Raw genomic sequence first — 15860 nt, forward strand, 5'->3', positions numbered from 1 at the left:
AGATAAAAGATAAAAAAAAAAGACAAATGAGACACGGATGACGCACACCCTCCCCCACCCAAAGCAGGAACACACCCAAGAGGCGCATCAACAACGACAAGAACAACACCCACAGAAAGAAGGGGGAAAAAAAAGGTGGAGTTGGGCGACGCGGCCTCATGCGTAGTTCCCCTTCGCCGTCTGTCCAATGGGCGGGTGGGCTTCCTTCCACTCGGCCAGCTGGATGTCGCGCTGGCGCTGGCGCTCCTCCACACCCTCTGGGCCTAGTCGCTCGTCCTCCTCCGCCTGCTGCCGCTGCGCCGCCGCGTCGGCGTCCATCCGCCGCTGCACATCCGCCATCTCCGCCTCCGCAAACTCCTGCAGCGTCATCGTAGGGGTATTCCGCTCAAGCATCAACTCCTCCACCACCCGCCGTCTGAAGTCCTGCTGGTTGGCGACGGCGCCCACGGCGAGGCGGCCGGGCTGGGGCTGGGCGGTGGAGATCGGCCCCCCGGGGGCGATGAGGCCGCCGGGGAGAATCGTATACGTGTGACGCCCCAGCGACTTCTCGCCACGCTGCACCGCCTCAATCGTCTTTTGATGTTCAGTGGAAATGGCCTGGCGCCGCTCGGGCGAAAGCGCCTGCAGCATCTCCAGCTCCCGCGACGAAAGCTGCAGCTGCTGACAGCTCTCGTAGATGGACCACCGCAGACGCGCCAGCGCACGATTGCGACGCGCCTCCTCCTCGTCGCCGTTGGTGTCCCCCGACGCCTCTCCGTCCGCCTCCATCAGTGACTCCATGCGCCGCCGCTTGGCCGTCAGGTACTGCACCTGCTCTTCGCAGCGCTGTCTCTCCTCCTCCAGCTCCCGCCGCTTGCGGGATAGCTCAAGCCGCTGCGTGCGCTGGTCTGGACTCAAGCCGCGGTACTTCTCCAGCGTCGCCTCATCCACGAGCTCGTAGTCCAGCATCCACTGGAAAAACACCTCGTACCACCGCTTGGAGGCGGCGAGGGCCTCCTCGCGCGTCATGCCCGTCGTGTTTCTTGACTCCGGCGCCGCCGCCGTCGCCGAGGACGACGAAGACGCTGCCGCGGGCGTCGGCATGGGCCCCTGCACACGCTGGTAGAGGTCCGCGATGAGGTACGGGGTCCAGAGCAGCTCCAGCGAGCTCGTGGGGAGCTCCTCCAGCTGCTCGTTGGAGGACACAACGCCCATCGCCGCCATCTGCCGCCAGAGCAGCTCGAACTGCGGGATGAGGGCGCGGGCGAGCGCGTCGGTGTCCCCGGCCTGCACGCCCCGCAGGACTCCCTCCTCGTACCGGCGAAGCAGCTGACTGAACTGGCCCTTCACCGTCAGGCTGCCGCTGTCGGTAGGCATTGCTGCTTGTTTTTGTTCGCTTTTTTTTGCTTGTTTGTCGTTCTTTTGGCTGTCGTTGCTGCCTTTTTCCTACCCTTTTATTTCCTGCAACGCACGACGCAAAACAAAAGCAAAAACTAATAATAATAATAATAATAAAAATAACGGAGAACCGCCCACTCAAATACCGCAGGGAAACACACAACGCCGAACCAAAGCGGCCCCGCGCAGACGCAGCAACAAGAACAACGACAACAAAAGGAAAACTGCACATCAAACACAGAGATGCTACTGAAGGCGCTTGGGCGGCTAGTCGCCGGTGTACCTCGGACCTGGGCCCGCCACGCCACGCTTGAAGGCCCGCTGCATCATGGGATGGTCCATGTAGACGTCGCGGCGAAACTGCTGCAGCGGCGACAACTCCCGCTTCTGCTGCGACTGCCGCTTTTCGGCGCTCCGCTGCTGCTGCTCCTCCTCCTCCGCCGCGTCCGCCGCGAGGTCGTCCTCGTCGATGCCTGTGCCTGGCTTTGCGCGGGGGCGGGCGGCCCGCCACCCGAGCACCTCGCCCTCCCTGTGGCCCGGCCCCGTCATGAAGTCCTCTGGGCGGATGTTGTGCCGCTGCGCAAACCGCTCCGTCCACACGTCCGCCAGCTCCCGCCGCCGCGACACCATCGCGCAGCGCCGCATTGACGTGCAGAGCGCCATGCGAACTCCCGTCCGCGAGCTCATGGGAAGCGGGGAGGAGGGCTCCTGCAGCTCGCGCCAGAGGGCCTCGCCGTGCTCGAGCGCCTCGGCGCGGTCCTCCGGGCGCGGGCTGCGGGCAAGCGTGAGCACCAGTCGCCCCTCCGTGTCCAGCGTTTGCATGCGCGGCGCCCCATCCTGCGTCTGCCGCCGCAGTTGCTCGCGCAGCTGCGGGATGGAGAGCGGCAGCTCGCCGCTGGGGTTGCACCAGAGCAGGGGCGTGGGGCGGCCGAGGACGACGCCCCGGCGCTGCAGCGCCCCGACCGCCGCATTCCGCAGCCTCACGCCCAACGCACACCGACGAGAAACGGCGGAGTTCATCCTACGCACGCAGTAAAGCCACCTCCCGCTCCACTCAGGCAAGCAGCGCTAGATTTCCCCTGATGCCCACCCCCGCCCCAATCAGCAGCAGCAGCAGCAGTAAGAAACGCCTCCCCTCACCGCACACGCAGAAAGGAAAAGAGAGAGAGAGACACACACACACACAGACAGACACAGAGACAGAGACAGAGACAGACAGCAAACAATAACGGAGATAGACGCGACGTGGAGCACACCACAGAACAGCAGAGAGCCGCAGCAGACACAGAGAAGGAGGGAAAAAAAGTAAGGAAGGGCAAAGGAAAAAGGAGGAGGCTGAGGCGAAAAAAGAGGGAAGACGTGTCGAATGGCCCCAGCACAGTGCGACGCAGATGCGTCAAATGAAGTCAAAACCCCCGAGGGAAAGAGTGAGAGGAGAAAACAAAAAAAGAAAGAGGCATAATAAAACGGTTCACTGAGGAACTCCAAATATCGCCTTTCTTTTCACCAGGCCCACGCACACGCACGCATAAAACTCGCCACACTTTTTATTTCCCATCGTGTAGTGGTGAGAGGGAAGGACCCTCCTTTGATCCTTCTCCTCCTGCTCTCTTTGGTTGCCTTGTTTTGGTTCCCCACCCCTCCTCTTCAGTAGCGACTCCAGTCCATGCCGTCGTCCATCGCCTCCCCTGCCTCGTTGACGTCGTCTGGCAGGTCCCGGTCGTTCACCTCCGCGTCATCGACCACCTGCAGCGCCTCGTCCACGAGCTGGCTGAGGTTCCCCACGTACGCCGCGTCCGTGATGTCCATTGGGCGAAAAGTAACGAGGTTGAAGTCAAAGATGAGGCCAGCCAGCGTGCGCACGAGCCTGCGCCAGCGCTCCGGCAGCGGCTTCGTGTCGAGGCAGTCAAAGTCGCAGGCGCAGAAGCTCTCCAGCGCCTCCTCCCTGACGGCCGGTGGGAGCAGATCGCACTTGGTGAGGACGTTCATGAACGGGCAGTCGAAGCACACCATGCTCGAGAGCGCGAAGGTGCAGCCGGAGACAAACTTCCCCGCGTCCGCGGTGGCCGCCAGCGCGTCTAGGAGAAAAAGCACGACGACGTGGAAGCCCTCCCGCTGCAGGAGACGCACGAACCCCGGCACCGCGGGGACGTGCGACAGCACCTCCAGCTGCCCTGGCATGTCAACTACGATAAAGTCCTCCTCGTGATCGCCGAGCTGGTCGCACAGCCACACCTCGCCCTGGCTAAGCAGGTATTCCATGCAAAACACCAACCCGCCGTTCGGCCCGAGGCCTTTTCCCTCCATGGCGTCCTCCAGCGAGATGAGCTCGCGGATGTCGATGGCGGGGTTGTACGGCAGGTCCTCTGCGGCGGGGTCAAAGTTGCATATGTGCGTGGAGCGGCCTTTTGTCGCGTAGTGTTCTGCCAGGACTGCGCAGAGTGTGCTCTTGCCGCTCCCCGCCGGGCCAATCACGGCAACGGCGTACTTGCCCATCGTGAGCGGAACTGCAGAAATAAACCCCTTTTGCGAGAGAAATTTTTTTAAAAAAGCAAGAAAACACGAGAACAGGAGGTGGAAGAAGCAACTGCCTTCTCTCCGACATACAAATACGCCCGCAGATTCATAGACATATATCTATATAAATATATATTCAAGGAGCGTCAGGAAGCCAAACAAACGTCAAGCTCAGCTTACCACTCTCTGAAGCGTTGCTGTTTTCTTCTTCCACGCCTTCGTCGCCACAATTTTTACGTTCCTCGGCCTTCAATGCTCTTGGTCCCTGAGGTGCTTGTTTTGCTGTTGTTTTAATCTCTCTCCGTCCTTCGTGGCTGTTGGTTTCCCTCCCACACAGCCGCCTCCTCCTCTCCTCCCTACCGCTCAGTAGTGGCCTCTGTCGTTGCGCTCCGCCTTTTCTCGCCGCGGCCGCGTACTTCGGTCAAACCCGGCTTCGTTTTGCGGGGTCGTTGCCCCGCGCCTCCTCATAGCCGCGCCTGTCGCGGGGAGCACTGGCGGAGTCCCCGCCCCGGGGACTGTGCCGCGCGTCCACCTCGTCGTGGCCCCTCTTCCGTCGGGCGAGCGGAGCGGTGGGGTCGGTGGAGGTCACAAGACTGCTGCTAATGAAGGTGGGCGTGAACGTCGGCGGCGCCATGACGCCTTCCGGAGGGCGCAGCATTCGTGGGGGGCCCGCAGGGACCTCCGACATCGGCGCTGCCGCTGCTGCCGCCGTGGAAAGCGTGGGCGCCTCTAACGTACTGCCGCCGTTGGCGACCTCTGGGAGCTGGCGGCGGTGGGCGGCGGCAGACTGCGGCATTGGACCGTCTAGGCCCAAGTCGCTCAACGAAAACTGCTGCACGACGGTAAACACGTTCCACTCAAGCCTGTCTCGAAGCTCTTCGTCGGTGAGCAGGGCGGCCTTGCGCCGGGCGATGGCGGCCTTGGCGTACTTCACTTTTTCCTCGCATATCGTGTTGAGAATCTCCTGAGCGGAGCGGTAGCGCTCTAGCCTGTCCTCTACCTCGTCGGGGTCGTAATTTAAAATCAACCGGTAGGACTCCACGAGCTTCAGAAAGACGCTGTGGCGCACATCCTCGCTGAGGAGAAACCGAAACGCCGCGTTGTTGCGGTACCTGCCAAGTATTTCCTTCAGGAATCGCTCCCCGTACTTGGCGACGTACTGCGCGGTGCAGGTCATGTAACTCAGCGTCAGTGCCGGCATGTTAATGGTGCCGTGCAGCAGGTCGAGGGAGTAGCGGTTGGGAAATGGGTCCTCCAAGTAGCGCTGCGCCTCCACCTCCGCCTGCCGCAGCGCCTCATCGCGTTTTGGGTCGTGGCGCGCCGCCGTGCCGCCCTCGCGTCGCACAATGCCTCCCGCCTTGATCGTCGTTGTCGCTGTCACTGCGGCGGCGGCCGCCGTGCCCTGCGCCTGCTCCTTCTTCTCGTCGGTGGGAATGAGCTCGGGATGGGCGCGGTACTCGTTCAGCCGCTGCAGGAAAAAGGGGTAAAACACGTGGGTCATCTCAAAGTAGAGAAACTCCTCTCGCTTCGGACTGGCGAGGACTTTGGCCATCATCTCCTCCGCCTTGCGCTTGTCGCGCTTTGCGAGGCTGGCGGCCGACTTCTCAATCTTTGCCCGCAGCTCCGGGCCGGGGGCGATGATGCCGGGGGTGGCGTCGTCCTCGGTGGCCATGCACGCTACCTGCGCAGTTGCGCCACTCACACACACTGAGAGAGAGGAAAAAAAAAAGAGAGAATATGCGAAGCAACGGAGGGAAGGAAAGACAACCGCATGCGTACAGGACCCCAATAACTGCCGTGCGCTTCAGAGAGAAAGGGAGAGGAGGGAGGAAGGGGGGCGGCGTCGGTCTTCCCCCCAGGAAGAGTTCAGGCGGCCTCGCCTTGACTGCTTCCGCAAGAACCAATGATCCCTGACTTCCGTCCTTCCTTGCCTGCTTGCTCCCCTCCTTCTCCGTGCCGCTTCTTACCCTTACCTGTGTATCTATGGGCGCAGGCGTCCACGCATTACGACGCCACCTGCGAGGCGGAGGCAAAATTAACGACGATCGTGTCCAGCCGCGGCGAGTTCACGTCCACGAGCACCAGCGTCCCTGTTTGGCTGAACGGTGGCACACAGATGAGTCGCACCCCCGCGCTCTCGTCTTCGGGGGCCTCTTCGTTTGTGCTCTCGCCCCGCGCCGGGTCGAAGCTCTCGAGCGGCACCCACCGCGTCTGCATCTCCGGCTGGTCGCAGCAAACAAAACAGTGCGGGGCACTCGGAAACACAAACGGGTCGGACACCTTGAAGGGGTAACTGAACAGAGTGTTGGGGGCCGTCGGGCAGGCGCAGCCGCAGCGGAGCAGCATGGTCATCGCGTCCAGGGAGGTGCGGTACCGCGTCTCACGACTGACGTCATTCAAGTTGCTGCCGGCGCAAACGAAAAATATCGTGCCGCCCTCCGCTTTCGTTGTCGCGGCGGCGGCTTCGCCAGGAAAGGCGTGGAACTCGTAGGGGTTCGTGACAAGCTTCAGCGAGGAGCGGCGCGCGGCCTCGGGGAGCAGCAGCGGGTGGAGCGGCTGCTGCGGCTGGAAGGCGTTCGTCATGTCCTGGTCGCCGGGCATCAGGTCTAGCTCGACGGTGTCGGCGAGGCGTGCGAGGACGGCGTCGAGTTCGCCCATCAGCGTCGCGGAGGTGACGCTGTCGCCCTCCTGCCGGTCGTCGCTGAGGCGCGTGTGGTCGGCGGGGTCCAACTTCACCTTTCGCTTCAGCCGCAGCTCGTCGGTGGGGGCGATGCTGTTGCCCGCCACCACCAGCCGGGCAATGCGGGAGGCCTGCGCCACCACCGCGTCGTCGCCGACGTGGCCGGACAAGTAATCCACGAGCAGCTCCACCATCGTGCGGCCCAGGGCCCCTGCCGCGTCCGGCGCCTGCGGGCTGCCCAGCCCCAGGCCGCAGACAATCCCCACGTAGCACGGCGGAAGCGGGGCGGCGCTGGGGAGCAGCCGCGGGACGTAAATCTCCCGCAAATCCGTAAAGGCGTAGCTGTGCACCGAAAGCTGCCCGTTCTCCCTCAGCGTCCCGTCCACGCCCAGCACAAGTCCCGTGCAAAGCAAATCCACCGGAACCCCCTCGAGTAGCACGCGGCCGCTGCTGTCCTCCATGTATACCTCGTCCGTCGGGGTGCAGAGCGAGAGGGGCCGCTGCCCAGGCCCGCCGCGGCCCCCGCTCCCCTCGGCAGTTGCGTCGCCGCCACCCCCCTGCTCCTCCTCTACCCCAGCGACGGGGGAAGGCGCGGCGCAGAGAGCGGCCGCGGCGTCATCCTCGCCTTCGTCATCCTCGCCAGCATCAATGCGGATGAGCTCCTTTTGGTACTCGTCGAGGAAGCGTGGGAGCAGCCGCATCTGCTTGTAGATCACCCCCACACACAACGCACGTTGCCCCGGGACGAGGTTCAGCACGCGGGCAACCGGCGGGGCGGTGACCCCGGCAGGGACGCCAGCGCCCGCCTTGGCGCGGATGGCGCGAAGTGCACGCGGCCCCAGCGCCTCTTCTCTGCACTGGTACATCGCCGCGTACTGCTGCGTGAACTGCTGTTCGCGCAGGAGAAACCGCTGGTGGGTGCGGCGCAGCGAGAGGGCGGCGCGCCGATGCGGCACCTCGTCGCCCCCGCCACTCAACGCCTCCGTCATGAAGTAGTGGAGGTTCGGCTGCGCGCAAAAGGCGCGTGCACAGTGGAGGCGCCACGCGCAGAAGCAGGGGGAAAAAAAGAGAAACAAAGAAACAAAAAGAGGAAGAAGGCGGATACGTGGCAGAGGCAGCGGGCCGCGGCGCGGGAGGCGGGAGGAGGGAGCGGCCAAAGCATGCAGTGCGGGGAGAGCGACAGGAAAGGAACCCGCACACAGAGGATAAGCCAAACAAGAGAAGTATATATATATATATATATCTGCGAGAAACGAGAAGCACCAACCAACCAACCAACACCCCCACGCATGTCACAGTACAAGAAAAGAAAAAGAAACTCCCTGTCGCTCCTGTTTTCTTCTGGTGAACGCTGCCGAGGACGACGGGCAGTGGTGTGTGTGTGTGTGTGCGCGCCGGGGGGAGGGGGGCGGCTCTTTTAAAGTAGTCTCCTCCTCCACCTCACTCGCCATAACTCGGCTGCTCGCGTGGCAACCTCCCTTTTTCCTCGCTTTTCTCTTTATCTGTTTGCCTTAACTCCACCTCTGTCACATCTTTTTTTCTTTTTTCCCCCCTCTCCCTTCGGTGTTATTTGTTCATTGCTCTTTGTGTCTGTGCGTGTGTGGGCTTTCCCTCCCCGCTCCCGCCCCCGCGCCACCCCGCACCGCAGCGCGCCTCAATTACGTCTAAATGCGTGCACGCGTGTTGTGTGTGTGTGTGGTTGGAATACAGACACGCACAAAAAAATATATATATAATGATAATAAATAAACGCCCGCGCCGCCGATGATTGGGAGGAAGGAGGGAGGGAGGACTTCATCCCACAGACAGTTGCACGCAGCGGGAGCAGAAAACAAAACAAAAAAGAGAACAAAGAGAGAGAGTGGGGGGGGAGGAGAAGGAAGGCACCGCCCTTGCAGGGGGAGGCCTCTAACGTGTCATGCGGTGCCTGCGTATGCACCCCACCCCCAGCCGCACTCACCGCTGCCTTTGCGTGGGCGCTCTCTCTGTCTCTCTCTCTCACTCTCTCTCTCTCTATTTCTCTCGCTCTATCCCGCTCCCTGTCCGCCCGGAAGCACACACACACACACTCACACTCACGCACGCACGCACGCGGATGCAGGCGCACATCCGCAGAAACAAATAAGCGCACATTGCAGGCATGCGTGCACCTGCGTGGGTGTGCGTTGACACGACGAACACGCCCAAATAATTCCTCTTTAACTCCCTTTAGAGAACTCAATTACTTCTTGTGCCCTCCTCTTGGCCTCTCTGTTTTATTTTTCTTTTTTTTTATTTTTCCTGCTCTTTCTTTTTTCCTTATTCCTTACCTTCCATCCTCCTTCTTCGTTTGGGGGGGTGGGGAAGCTGCGTAATTTTATGTTTTCTCCGCTCTGTCCTTTTCCTTTTTCTTTTTTCTTTTTGTTATTTGTTTTGTGTGTGTGTGTGTGTGTGTGTGTTCTTGTTGTTGTTTTTCCCTCTCTCTTTTTGCTTCGCCTCCTCCGCGTCTCCGCCGCCACCTGCTCGCTTTGGTCGATCCGGCGCCGTACGCCCTCGCGGGGGGAGGGGGGAAGAGGTCGCGCCCGCCGCCAAAACTTTTCCGCTTCGCCCCCTTCCACCCCGCGCCCGTCGACCGCCGCGGTATTTATTTAGTTTTTACGGGCGGGGGCTTTACTCGTCGTCGCCCATAGGCAACGGCGCGTTTTCGACCGCGCGCGCCTCCTCCTGCAGGGCCTGGAGCTGCTCTGCCGAGAGGGGCTGCACGTTGGGGTCGAGCATCGGCGCCTCCACGAGCGTCAGGTTGGGGTCGTTCGCCAGCTTCTTCGCCAGCCACAGGAACGGCTTCTCAAAGTTGTAGTTCGACTTGGCGGAGATGTCGTAGTACTGCAGCCCCTTCTTGCGGTGGAACGTGATCATCTTCGCCTTCACCTGGCGGTCCGCGCAGTCTACTTTGTTGCCTACGAGCACGATGGGGATGTTGTCGCACACCCGCGTGATGTCGCGGTGCCAGTTGGGCACGTTCTTGTACGTGTTGCGGCTCGTCACGTCGAACATGATGATCGCGCACTGCCCCTCGATGTAGTAGCCGTCCCGCAGCCCGCCAAACTTCTCCTGCCCGGCGGTGTCCCAGCAGTTGAAGCAGATCTTGCCGCGGTTGGTGTGGAAGGTCAGCGGGTGCACGTCCACGCCGACGGTCGCCACGTAGCGCTTCTCAAACTCCCCCGTCAGGTGCCGCTTCACAAACGTCGTCTTCCCCGTCCCGCCGTCGCCGACCAGAATGAGCTTGAAGGTGGCCACGCAGTCCGATGTCGATGGAGCCTGCATCTCGCACAGTTGCCCTTACGCCGCGTCTGCGTTCCTTTTGTTTTTTGTTTTTTTTAACTTAAAGTTACTCCTTTTTTGGTTTGTGGTTTTTTTCCTTTTTTTTTTTTGCGTGTGTGCGCGTTTACGTCGTCCGTCGAGGCAAGCGGGGGGAGTTGAAGTGGGCGGCGGAGCAGCGGCGGCGGCACTCAACACGGCAGCCGCAACGCGAGGGAGGCGAAAGACACAAACACACGCGGCGGGAGGATCCCAGAGACGCAGAGAAACAAACAAACAAACAAACAAACACCTCCCCGCCGTCTTGCCCTTCTCTAAAGCATCGCGTGCGGAGGGGCACATGATACGCCGCGGAGTGAACTCCCCGCACTCCCGCTTTTTCCTTTTCTGCTTCTTTTCTCCTCCCTCTCTTCCTGCGGCACCGTATTTCCTACTTGCTTCGGCGGCAGCGGCGTCCTCCCTCTCGCGCGTCTTCCGCACGGCGGCCTCGGCAACAGCAAATAACACACACACACACACATACACACACGGCGGCGCTTTGCAAACGCGATGGTGAATGGCGTAGAATAGGTGCGGGGCGGAGGGGCGGCTTGCGGCTTCCACCACACGCCTCAACGAGGGCTCAGCGCAACGCACACGGTAGCGGGGTGTGGAGGCGGTGGAAAACAAAGATGGAAGGCACAAATAAACAACAGAAAAAGCAACAACAACAAAAAACATACACACACCAATTACATATATAGCGGACCCATATAACTCGGAAATGACACATATACATATATATATATATATATATGTGCACGCCGCTTATATAAACCCGCGCAGCGTCGTGCCCTCCATCGTTTGCAAAAAGAAATCCTTGCATTCCTACGTGTGTGTGTGTGTGTGTGTGTGTGTCCCCTGCTGTTGTTTTCAACGCGCCGCATAGACGCAGGCAGGCCCACTGCACGTTAAGCGGCCCGCGTCGGTGGGGAGGGGGAGGGCAACGGCCGCGAAGGCTCATATGCTGCTGCCGTTGTCCGTGTCGCCGCTGTCGGTGCTGACGTCGGAGGTGTCGATGTCGGAGTCCGACTCGCTGACGCTGTCGTCCTCCGATAAATCGCTCTCGCTCTCGTCGCTCTCGTCGCCCTCGTCGGCGCTTGTGTCCGGGCCGCGCGCGAGGGCGATGGCGGCGTAATCCGTGGAGGAGCCGGGCGTCACCGCGTGCACCTTCCGCATATCCGACGACATCATCTCCGCCTGACGGGGTTCGGGGCCCATGACGCCGTTTCTGCCGCCGCCATCGCCGTTGCGCCGCGTCGGCGCCTCCGCGGAGGCCAAAGGCGACTGCCGCGGGCGCCCGAGCGCGGCATGCGGCCGCGGCGGGTCCTCCCCGCGAGAGCCTTTGCTAGAGCCGCTCTCGCTGCTGCGGTCGCCCGCGGCACCGCGCCCGCGGCCCGCCGCGGAAGCCTCCGCCCCGTCCTCCAGCCTGCCGCCGCCGACGCCCGGCTGCGGCTTTTTCGTGAAGGGGTTGAACTCCTCGCCTGGGCGGGCCGCAACACGCTTGTGGCCGGCCTCGCCGCGAATCGCGCTGAGCTCCTCCTTCCGCAGCCGCTCACGCATAACGCGCAGCCGCGTCTCATGCTCCTCTAGCACCGCGTCCTCCGCGGCGTTGAACTTGGCCAGCTCATACTCCAGGTACTCCAGGTTGCGATACTGCTCAAGGTAGACGACGAACTGCGACTGCAGCTCCCCCTCATGCTTCTCGTACTCCTCCATGAAAGCGGGGCGCACGGCCATGAGCGACTTCAACCGCTTCTGTGCCCGCTCTAATTGGGTCTTTTTGCTCTCAATCTTTTGCTCCAGCGTCGTCTCATCCGCCCCCAGGTTGGTGATGCTAGTCTGCAACTGTTCTATTTGTTTGCCGACGCTGAGGAGGACATCGCGCAGGCGTCGCTCAAACTCGCCCACTTCTGTCGCCCGCGACAGCACCCGCTGCCGCTCGCCCCGCTGCGCGATCTCCTCCTCGATGAGGAAAAAGAGCTCACTGCCGTCGCTTGTGAGGTCGCTGCAGAGCTGCTGCACACGCTTGGCGTCCTGCACGTTCTTTTGCGCCACCATCTGCTGCACGCCGGTGTAGTCCACCTCCTCCGCCCCGGTGGCGGCCATCGCCCTCTTGAGCACGCTGGCCAACACCAGCATCTCCTGCACCGCATTCCCGTCGGACTGGTAGAGCTTCTTGATGTTCAGCTTGACGCGTCCCTTTGCCAGAGCAACCTCGCAGATTTGCTTGAAGAAGAAGATGCGGTCGCCCTCGCGTTCAATCTCGTACACAATCTCTGCCGAGGGCTCGTAGCGCTTGATAAGCCAAAACAGGCAGTCGGCCACCAGAACCACGTTGGGGGTGCGGAAGGACTCCATGCTGATGAGGTTGGGGTACCCCAGGAGCCGCATCGTCTCCACAAATGAGCGCACTTCCCGGAAGGACATGGATACGCCTCCACGCCGACCACTACGCAGCAATAAAAAGAAAAAAGAAAAGCAGCTAGGACTTTGTCGTAGCTACGAATTTCCAGTGGTTTTGCTCGTTCCTCGCTCGCCTTCGCGTGCCCTCTCTGTACTTACGTGTACGCAGTGTAGCGTGCGATGCCTTCGCCGCTTTTTCCCTCCCTTCTGCCTTGCTGCTTTCCACGTGCCCTCTCGGCTGCGTGGGTTCAATACGAGAAACAGGCACACTCTATCGTTGCTGAACCTCTCGTTCTGCTTTTGATTTGTTTTCCTCTCTTCCCTCTTCGCCTGGCTGCTAGCTAACTTCTATAGCGACTAGACTTTAGGAACTCTCACCGCCCACGCGTGCAATGCCCCTCACTACAGAGTTTTTATTTGTGTGCGTATGTGTATGTGCATGTGTGTATCCAAAGAAGTGGCGCGCGGCAATGAAGAGGAGGAAGTCAACCACACCACTCAGCGGAGATGCAAGCCGCAGGGACAAGCACACACGTGTTGATGGGGGGAGAAAGACTGAGTGAAGGAGGGAAAGAGCGTGCGAGCTTCTTCTTCGTTCCTCACCCCCTCTTTGGAGGCGTTAAATCACAAATTCCTGCACGTGGGGGTGCTGCTCCAGTTCCCGTGCACGGCGCCCGGCCTCTGCCCCTTCTCCCTCGCCTTCTTCGGCGTCTGCCGCATCCGCCCCCGTCGGCGCGTCCGCGGCGGCAGCCGCACCTCGCTGCTTTCCGCCGGGGGCAAAAATGTCATCAAAGTCGAGGTCGAGCGAGTTGCTCATGGCGGTCTCCGCGTTCGCGCCTTCCGTCGCCAGCGTGCCGTCAGCGTCCAGGTACTGCCGTTGGCTGCATTGACTCATGGCCGCTCTCGCCTCCTCGTCGAAGAAGCGCGAGACCAGCTGCTCACGCGGCGTGAGGTCCTCGTCGCCGTAGCGTTCGAGCGTGTGGTACAGCGCGTCCCACGTCATCTTCGCGTCGTTGCCGGCGCGGTGCGCCGGGAGCGTGGGCGGGATCTTTAGCCACTGCACGAGATCCTCTAAACCCCACGAGGGCGGGTGCTTGTCCGGCGTCACGGGGCGGCGGCGGTGGGCGTCGCGGATGAGGTGGAAGGTGTCGCCAAAGACCAACGCGGGGGGGAGCTCCAGGCCGTGCGCCTCCAGCGTCCACTTGATGAGGGAGACGTCGGCCAGCTTGCCGCCGTGGCTCAGCGCGAGCAGCCGGTGCTCTGCGCCGGGGAGCTCCTGCGGCTCCGGAGTCGCGAGGACCTCCAGCACCCGCTGCCACGCCTCCTGAAACGGCAGCCCCTCCTCCTCCAGCATCGCCGGGGTAATCCCGGTCAGCGCGGTGACCTCACTCGAGACACGGCGGCCGCTGGTGGGCCTCACCAGGAAGGAGGACGCTGCGTCGTGCGCGGGAGAGTAGAAGCCGAATTCGATGATGTCCTCCGTGGGGCCGTCCGGCCCGAACACGGGGGGGCCCGAAAACTCCAAGTCAAATGTGAAGAGGCGAAACGGCACGGAGAGGTACCGCTCAAACAGCAGCTGACGGAGCAGGCGCGTGCAGAGGCGCCCCTCCATCGCCAACAGCTTGGCCTCTGTAATGCCCCGGCGGTCCATTTCTTCCTCAAAGTGCTGCTGAATAAACTGGCGCTGCGCGCTCAGCGGGGGGTGGATGCCCAGCTGGAGCTGTGTGAAGATTTCCAGGTGGGTCAGGCTCTGCGCGGGCTTTGCGGCGGCAGCCCGACGGAAAAGTGAGCGCCGCATTGCCGCGCTGCGAGCTGCTCCTGCTTATCAGCCACTCGACGAGTGCCGCTCCGCTCCTTCTCCCCGCTAGCAGGGAAGGCAGAAATAAGGCAGAAATAAAAAAGAAAAGCAAACGAGCAAGAGGCCTTCATTTTTATTTCGCCTTCAAACGTGCCGCGGGCCGACGGCTTCTCTCCAAGCCGCAACACCGCTCGTCACGCAAGCCTCCCTCCCCCCCACACACACAAAAAGAGGAAACACCGTCTCACTCGGTTCGCGCCTTCCGAAACGGTGGTGCCTCACAGTCTGTTTCCCGCGATTGCAACGCGTTCCTGTCCCGCCGCTGCCAATCCTCCCATTCCTTCATTGCCTTTTCCACCACCTCCTCGGCCCACTCCGGTGTTGGTCTTGGCTGTAGGGCCAAGCTATCCGTGCGCATCTCCCCTGTTTTCCAGTTTAGAAACACCACACGGCCGGTGGCTTTGTCCAGCCCCTCGATAAAGTCGGAGCCACCAAACACCGCCGGTGCGCATGGTGTTAACAGTAAAGCTCGCGGATTTAAGTAAAGCGTGGTCTCATCCTCCTCTTCATCGCCGTCGCTTTGGATATTCGCCTCGTCCTTCTCGCTGCCGACGGCGGCGACAGTTTGCAGGCGACGGCGGCGATACTTGCGGCACACCTCGTCCAAGGCCGGAAAGATGTGGCGGGGATCCACGTGGGCGGTCGCCGCGGGCTCCGCCGCTGCCGCCGGCGACGCCGAGGACGGCGCGCCGGCAGGAGGGCCGCCCGCCAGGAACGGGTAGACGGGCCGCAGTGCTCGGTCCGCCGCCAGCCGCGCTAACGGGCGCACAAGGGCGGCGCGGCGGGACGGGCGGACGAGCACCCATTCCCCCACTTGGGGATCCCGCGCCGGGTCAAAGTTGGGCAGGCGCGCCTGCAGCTCCTCCCGCATAATCGGCTGGTACATCAATCCAACGCGCCACTGCGGGGAGAGTGGAAGGCACGGCGGCAAGCACGCAAAACAAAACTTCAAAAAAAAAAAAAAGAAGCGAATCGGCAAAAAAAAAGGTCACCCTTCAAGCCCAGGCATGAAGAAAAACCCGGTCGACACCAACGGCATCCCTCAGTCCAGAGGCCCTTTCTCTCTCCTTAGCAGCCGCCAACAAAAACAACCCCCTACCAAAACCCACCACAAAGGCCCTAGCTAACAACTCATGAGCGTCCAGAAACAAAAACAGAAAGGGAAGAAGGGAAAAAATGTGATTCGGTACGCAGTGAGGTTTCAAATTGCCGCAAATACCCGCACACACACACACACACACCTGAGCGAGCAAGTCGTTTTTTTTTATTTTTTCCTGCTTTGTAATTGCGCGTCCGTCCTTTCATTCGTTCGTTCGCGCGGCACTCCTAAGACATGAATACTCGGTACAAATTGTACAACACGCTGGCCGGAACACCGACGACGGCGGCGATGATGACGAGGTAGACGATGGTGGCGAAAACCCTCTCGGTCGGGGTCATCACCGTCATCCCACACTCCGCGGCCAGCTTGGAGAGGAGGGAGCCGAGGTAGCTCTTGGATGGCACCTGGCGACGGGGGACTCATCGTACGTCTTGGAGAGATCCGGGGGAGGGTCCTTCCGCCCGACGCCGTTGTCAGCCACAGCCGAGGGCGAGGTGCTCATCCGCCGCAGGTATTCACTCAGAAGCAGGTCCGACTCTCTTCTTTTTCTCCCCTTTTTTGCTTTGTTTCTTTTTCTTTTTGCT

At 61.4% G+C, this 15860-nt stretch overlaps 9 protein-coding genes across 9 annotated transcripts, besides 27 other annotated features; all 9 read right to left on the reverse strand.

Moving 5' to 3' along the window:
* Nucleotides 1–30: part of a sequence feature (A-rich) that runs on past the window's edge.
* A 55-nt stretch (nucleotides 31–85) lies between these two features.
* Nucleotides 86–114: a microsatellite.
* Nucleotides 115–156: 42 nt separating this feature from the next.
* On the reverse strand, nucleotides 157–1356 carry Tco025E_03939 (uncharacterized protein; the record flags this gene model as incomplete). The annotated part of the gene is made up of 1 exon (XM_029370855.1): nucleotides 157–1356. The coding sequence occupies one exon, from the start codon at nucleotides 1354–1356 to the stop codon at nucleotides 157–159; it is 1200 nt and encodes a 399-aa protein (XP_029229047.1).
* Nucleotides 1357–1473: 117 nt separating this feature from the next.
* Nucleotides 1474–1500: a microsatellite.
* A 69-nt stretch (nucleotides 1501–1569) lies between these two features.
* Nucleotides 1570–1593: a microsatellite.
* Nucleotides 1594–1644: 51 nt separating this feature from the next.
* On the reverse strand, nucleotides 1645–2397 carry Tco025E_03940 (uncharacterized protein; the record flags this gene model as incomplete). Its single annotated transcript, XM_029370856.1, has 1 exon — nucleotides 1645–2397. One exon carries the CDS (start codon nucleotides 2395–2397, stop codon nucleotides 1645–1647), a length of 753 nt encoding a protein of 250 aa, XP_029229048.1.
* An 82-nt stretch (nucleotides 2398–2479) lies between these two features.
* Nucleotides 2480–2497: a microsatellite.
* A 28-nt stretch (nucleotides 2498–2525) lies between these two features.
* Nucleotides 2526–2626: a microsatellite.
* Nucleotides 2627–2665: a microsatellite.
* A 359-nt stretch (nucleotides 2666–3024) lies between these two features.
* Tco025E_03941 (GPN-loop GTPase 3) lies at nucleotides 3025–3873 on the reverse strand (the record flags this gene model as incomplete). The annotated part of the gene is made up of 1 exon (XM_029370857.1): nucleotides 3025–3873. The coding sequence occupies one exon, from the start codon at nucleotides 3871–3873 to the stop codon at nucleotides 3025–3027; it is 849 nt and encodes a 282-aa protein (XP_029229049.1).
* Nucleotides 3874–4002: 129 nt separating this feature from the next.
* Nucleotides 4003–4030: a microsatellite.
* Nucleotides 4031–4315: 285 nt separating this feature from the next.
* Nucleotides 4316–5566, reverse strand: Tco025E_03942 (putative splicing factor 3 subunit; the record flags this gene model as incomplete). The annotated part of the gene is made up of 1 exon (XM_029370858.1): nucleotides 4316–5566. One exon carries the CDS (start codon nucleotides 5564–5566, stop codon nucleotides 4316–4318), a length of 1251 nt encoding a protein of 416 aa, XP_029229050.1.
* Nucleotides 5567–5700: 134 nt separating this feature from the next.
* Nucleotides 5701–5735: a sequence feature (G-rich).
* A 73-nt stretch (nucleotides 5736–5808) lies between these two features.
* Nucleotides 5809–5844: a microsatellite.
* A 54-nt stretch (nucleotides 5845–5898) lies between these two features.
* On the reverse strand, nucleotides 5899–7563 carry Tco025E_03943 (putative DNA polymerase delta subunit 2; the record flags this gene model as incomplete). Its single annotated transcript, XM_029370859.1, has 1 exon — nucleotides 5899–7563. The coding sequence occupies one exon, from the start codon at nucleotides 7561–7563 to the stop codon at nucleotides 5899–5901; it is 1665 nt and encodes a 554-aa protein (XP_029229051.1).
* Nucleotides 7564–7798: 235 nt separating this feature from the next.
* Nucleotides 7799–7817: a microsatellite.
* Nucleotides 7818–7944: 127 nt separating this feature from the next.
* Nucleotides 7945–7964: a microsatellite.
* Nucleotides 7965–8553: 589 nt separating this feature from the next.
* Nucleotides 8554–8603: a microsatellite.
* A 25-nt stretch (nucleotides 8604–8628) lies between these two features.
* Nucleotides 8629–8665: a microsatellite.
* A 158-nt stretch (nucleotides 8666–8823) lies between these two features.
* Nucleotides 8824–8881: a microsatellite.
* Nucleotides 8862–8904: a microsatellite.
* Nucleotides 8905–8951: 47 nt separating this feature from the next.
* Nucleotides 8952–8987: a microsatellite.
* Nucleotides 8988–9012: a microsatellite.
* Nucleotides 9013–9046: a microsatellite.
* A 177-nt stretch (nucleotides 9047–9223) lies between these two features.
* On the reverse strand, nucleotides 9224–9877 carry Tco025E_03944 (GTP-binding nuclear protein rtb2; the record flags this gene model as incomplete). Its single annotated transcript, XM_029370860.1, has 1 exon — nucleotides 9224–9877. One exon carries the CDS (start codon nucleotides 9875–9877, stop codon nucleotides 9224–9226), a length of 654 nt encoding a protein of 217 aa, XP_029229052.1.
* A 35-nt stretch (nucleotides 9878–9912) lies between these two features.
* Nucleotides 9913–9984: a microsatellite.
* Nucleotides 9985–10137: 153 nt separating this feature from the next.
* Nucleotides 10138–10162: a microsatellite.
* A 212-nt stretch (nucleotides 10163–10374) lies between these two features.
* Nucleotides 10375–10400: a microsatellite.
* A 151-nt stretch (nucleotides 10401–10551) lies between these two features.
* Nucleotides 10552–10602: a microsatellite.
* Nucleotides 10603–10641: 39 nt separating this feature from the next.
* Nucleotides 10642–10667: a microsatellite.
* Nucleotides 10668–10742: 75 nt separating this feature from the next.
* Nucleotides 10743–10768: a microsatellite.
* Nucleotides 10769–10870: 102 nt separating this feature from the next.
* Tco025E_03945 (clusterin-associated protein 1) lies at nucleotides 10871–12340 on the reverse strand (the record flags this gene model as incomplete). Its single annotated transcript, XM_029370861.1, has 1 exon — nucleotides 10871–12340. One exon carries the CDS (start codon nucleotides 12338–12340, stop codon nucleotides 10871–10873), a length of 1470 nt encoding a protein of 489 aa, XP_029229053.1.
* A 390-nt stretch (nucleotides 12341–12730) lies between these two features.
* Nucleotides 12731–12763: a microsatellite.
* Nucleotides 12764–12935: 172 nt separating this feature from the next.
* Tco025E_03946 (uncharacterized protein) lies at nucleotides 12936–14114 on the reverse strand (the record flags this gene model as incomplete). The annotated part of the gene is made up of 1 exon (XM_029370862.1): nucleotides 12936–14114. The coding sequence occupies one exon, from the start codon at nucleotides 14112–14114 to the stop codon at nucleotides 12936–12938; it is 1179 nt and encodes a 392-aa protein (XP_029229054.1).
* Nucleotides 14115–14358: 244 nt separating this feature from the next.
* Tco025E_03947 (uncharacterized protein) lies at nucleotides 14359–15060 on the reverse strand (the record flags this gene model as incomplete). The annotated part of the gene is made up of 1 exon (XM_029370863.1): nucleotides 14359–15060. One exon carries the CDS (start codon nucleotides 15058–15060, stop codon nucleotides 14359–14361), a length of 702 nt encoding a protein of 233 aa, XP_029229055.1.
* A 336-nt stretch (nucleotides 15061–15396) lies between these two features.
* Nucleotides 15397–15415: a microsatellite.
* The last annotated feature ends 445 nt before the right edge of the window (nucleotides 15416–15860 follow it).

Source organism: Trypanosoma conorhini (genome assembly GCF_003719485.1).
Source record: "Trypanosoma conorhini strain 025E chromosome Unknown Tco_14.4_contig_00190, whole genome shotgun sequence".
In the NCBI taxonomy this organism is placed as follows: domain Eukaryota; phylum Euglenozoa; class Kinetoplastea; order Trypanosomatida; family Trypanosomatidae; genus Trypanosoma; species Trypanosoma conorhini.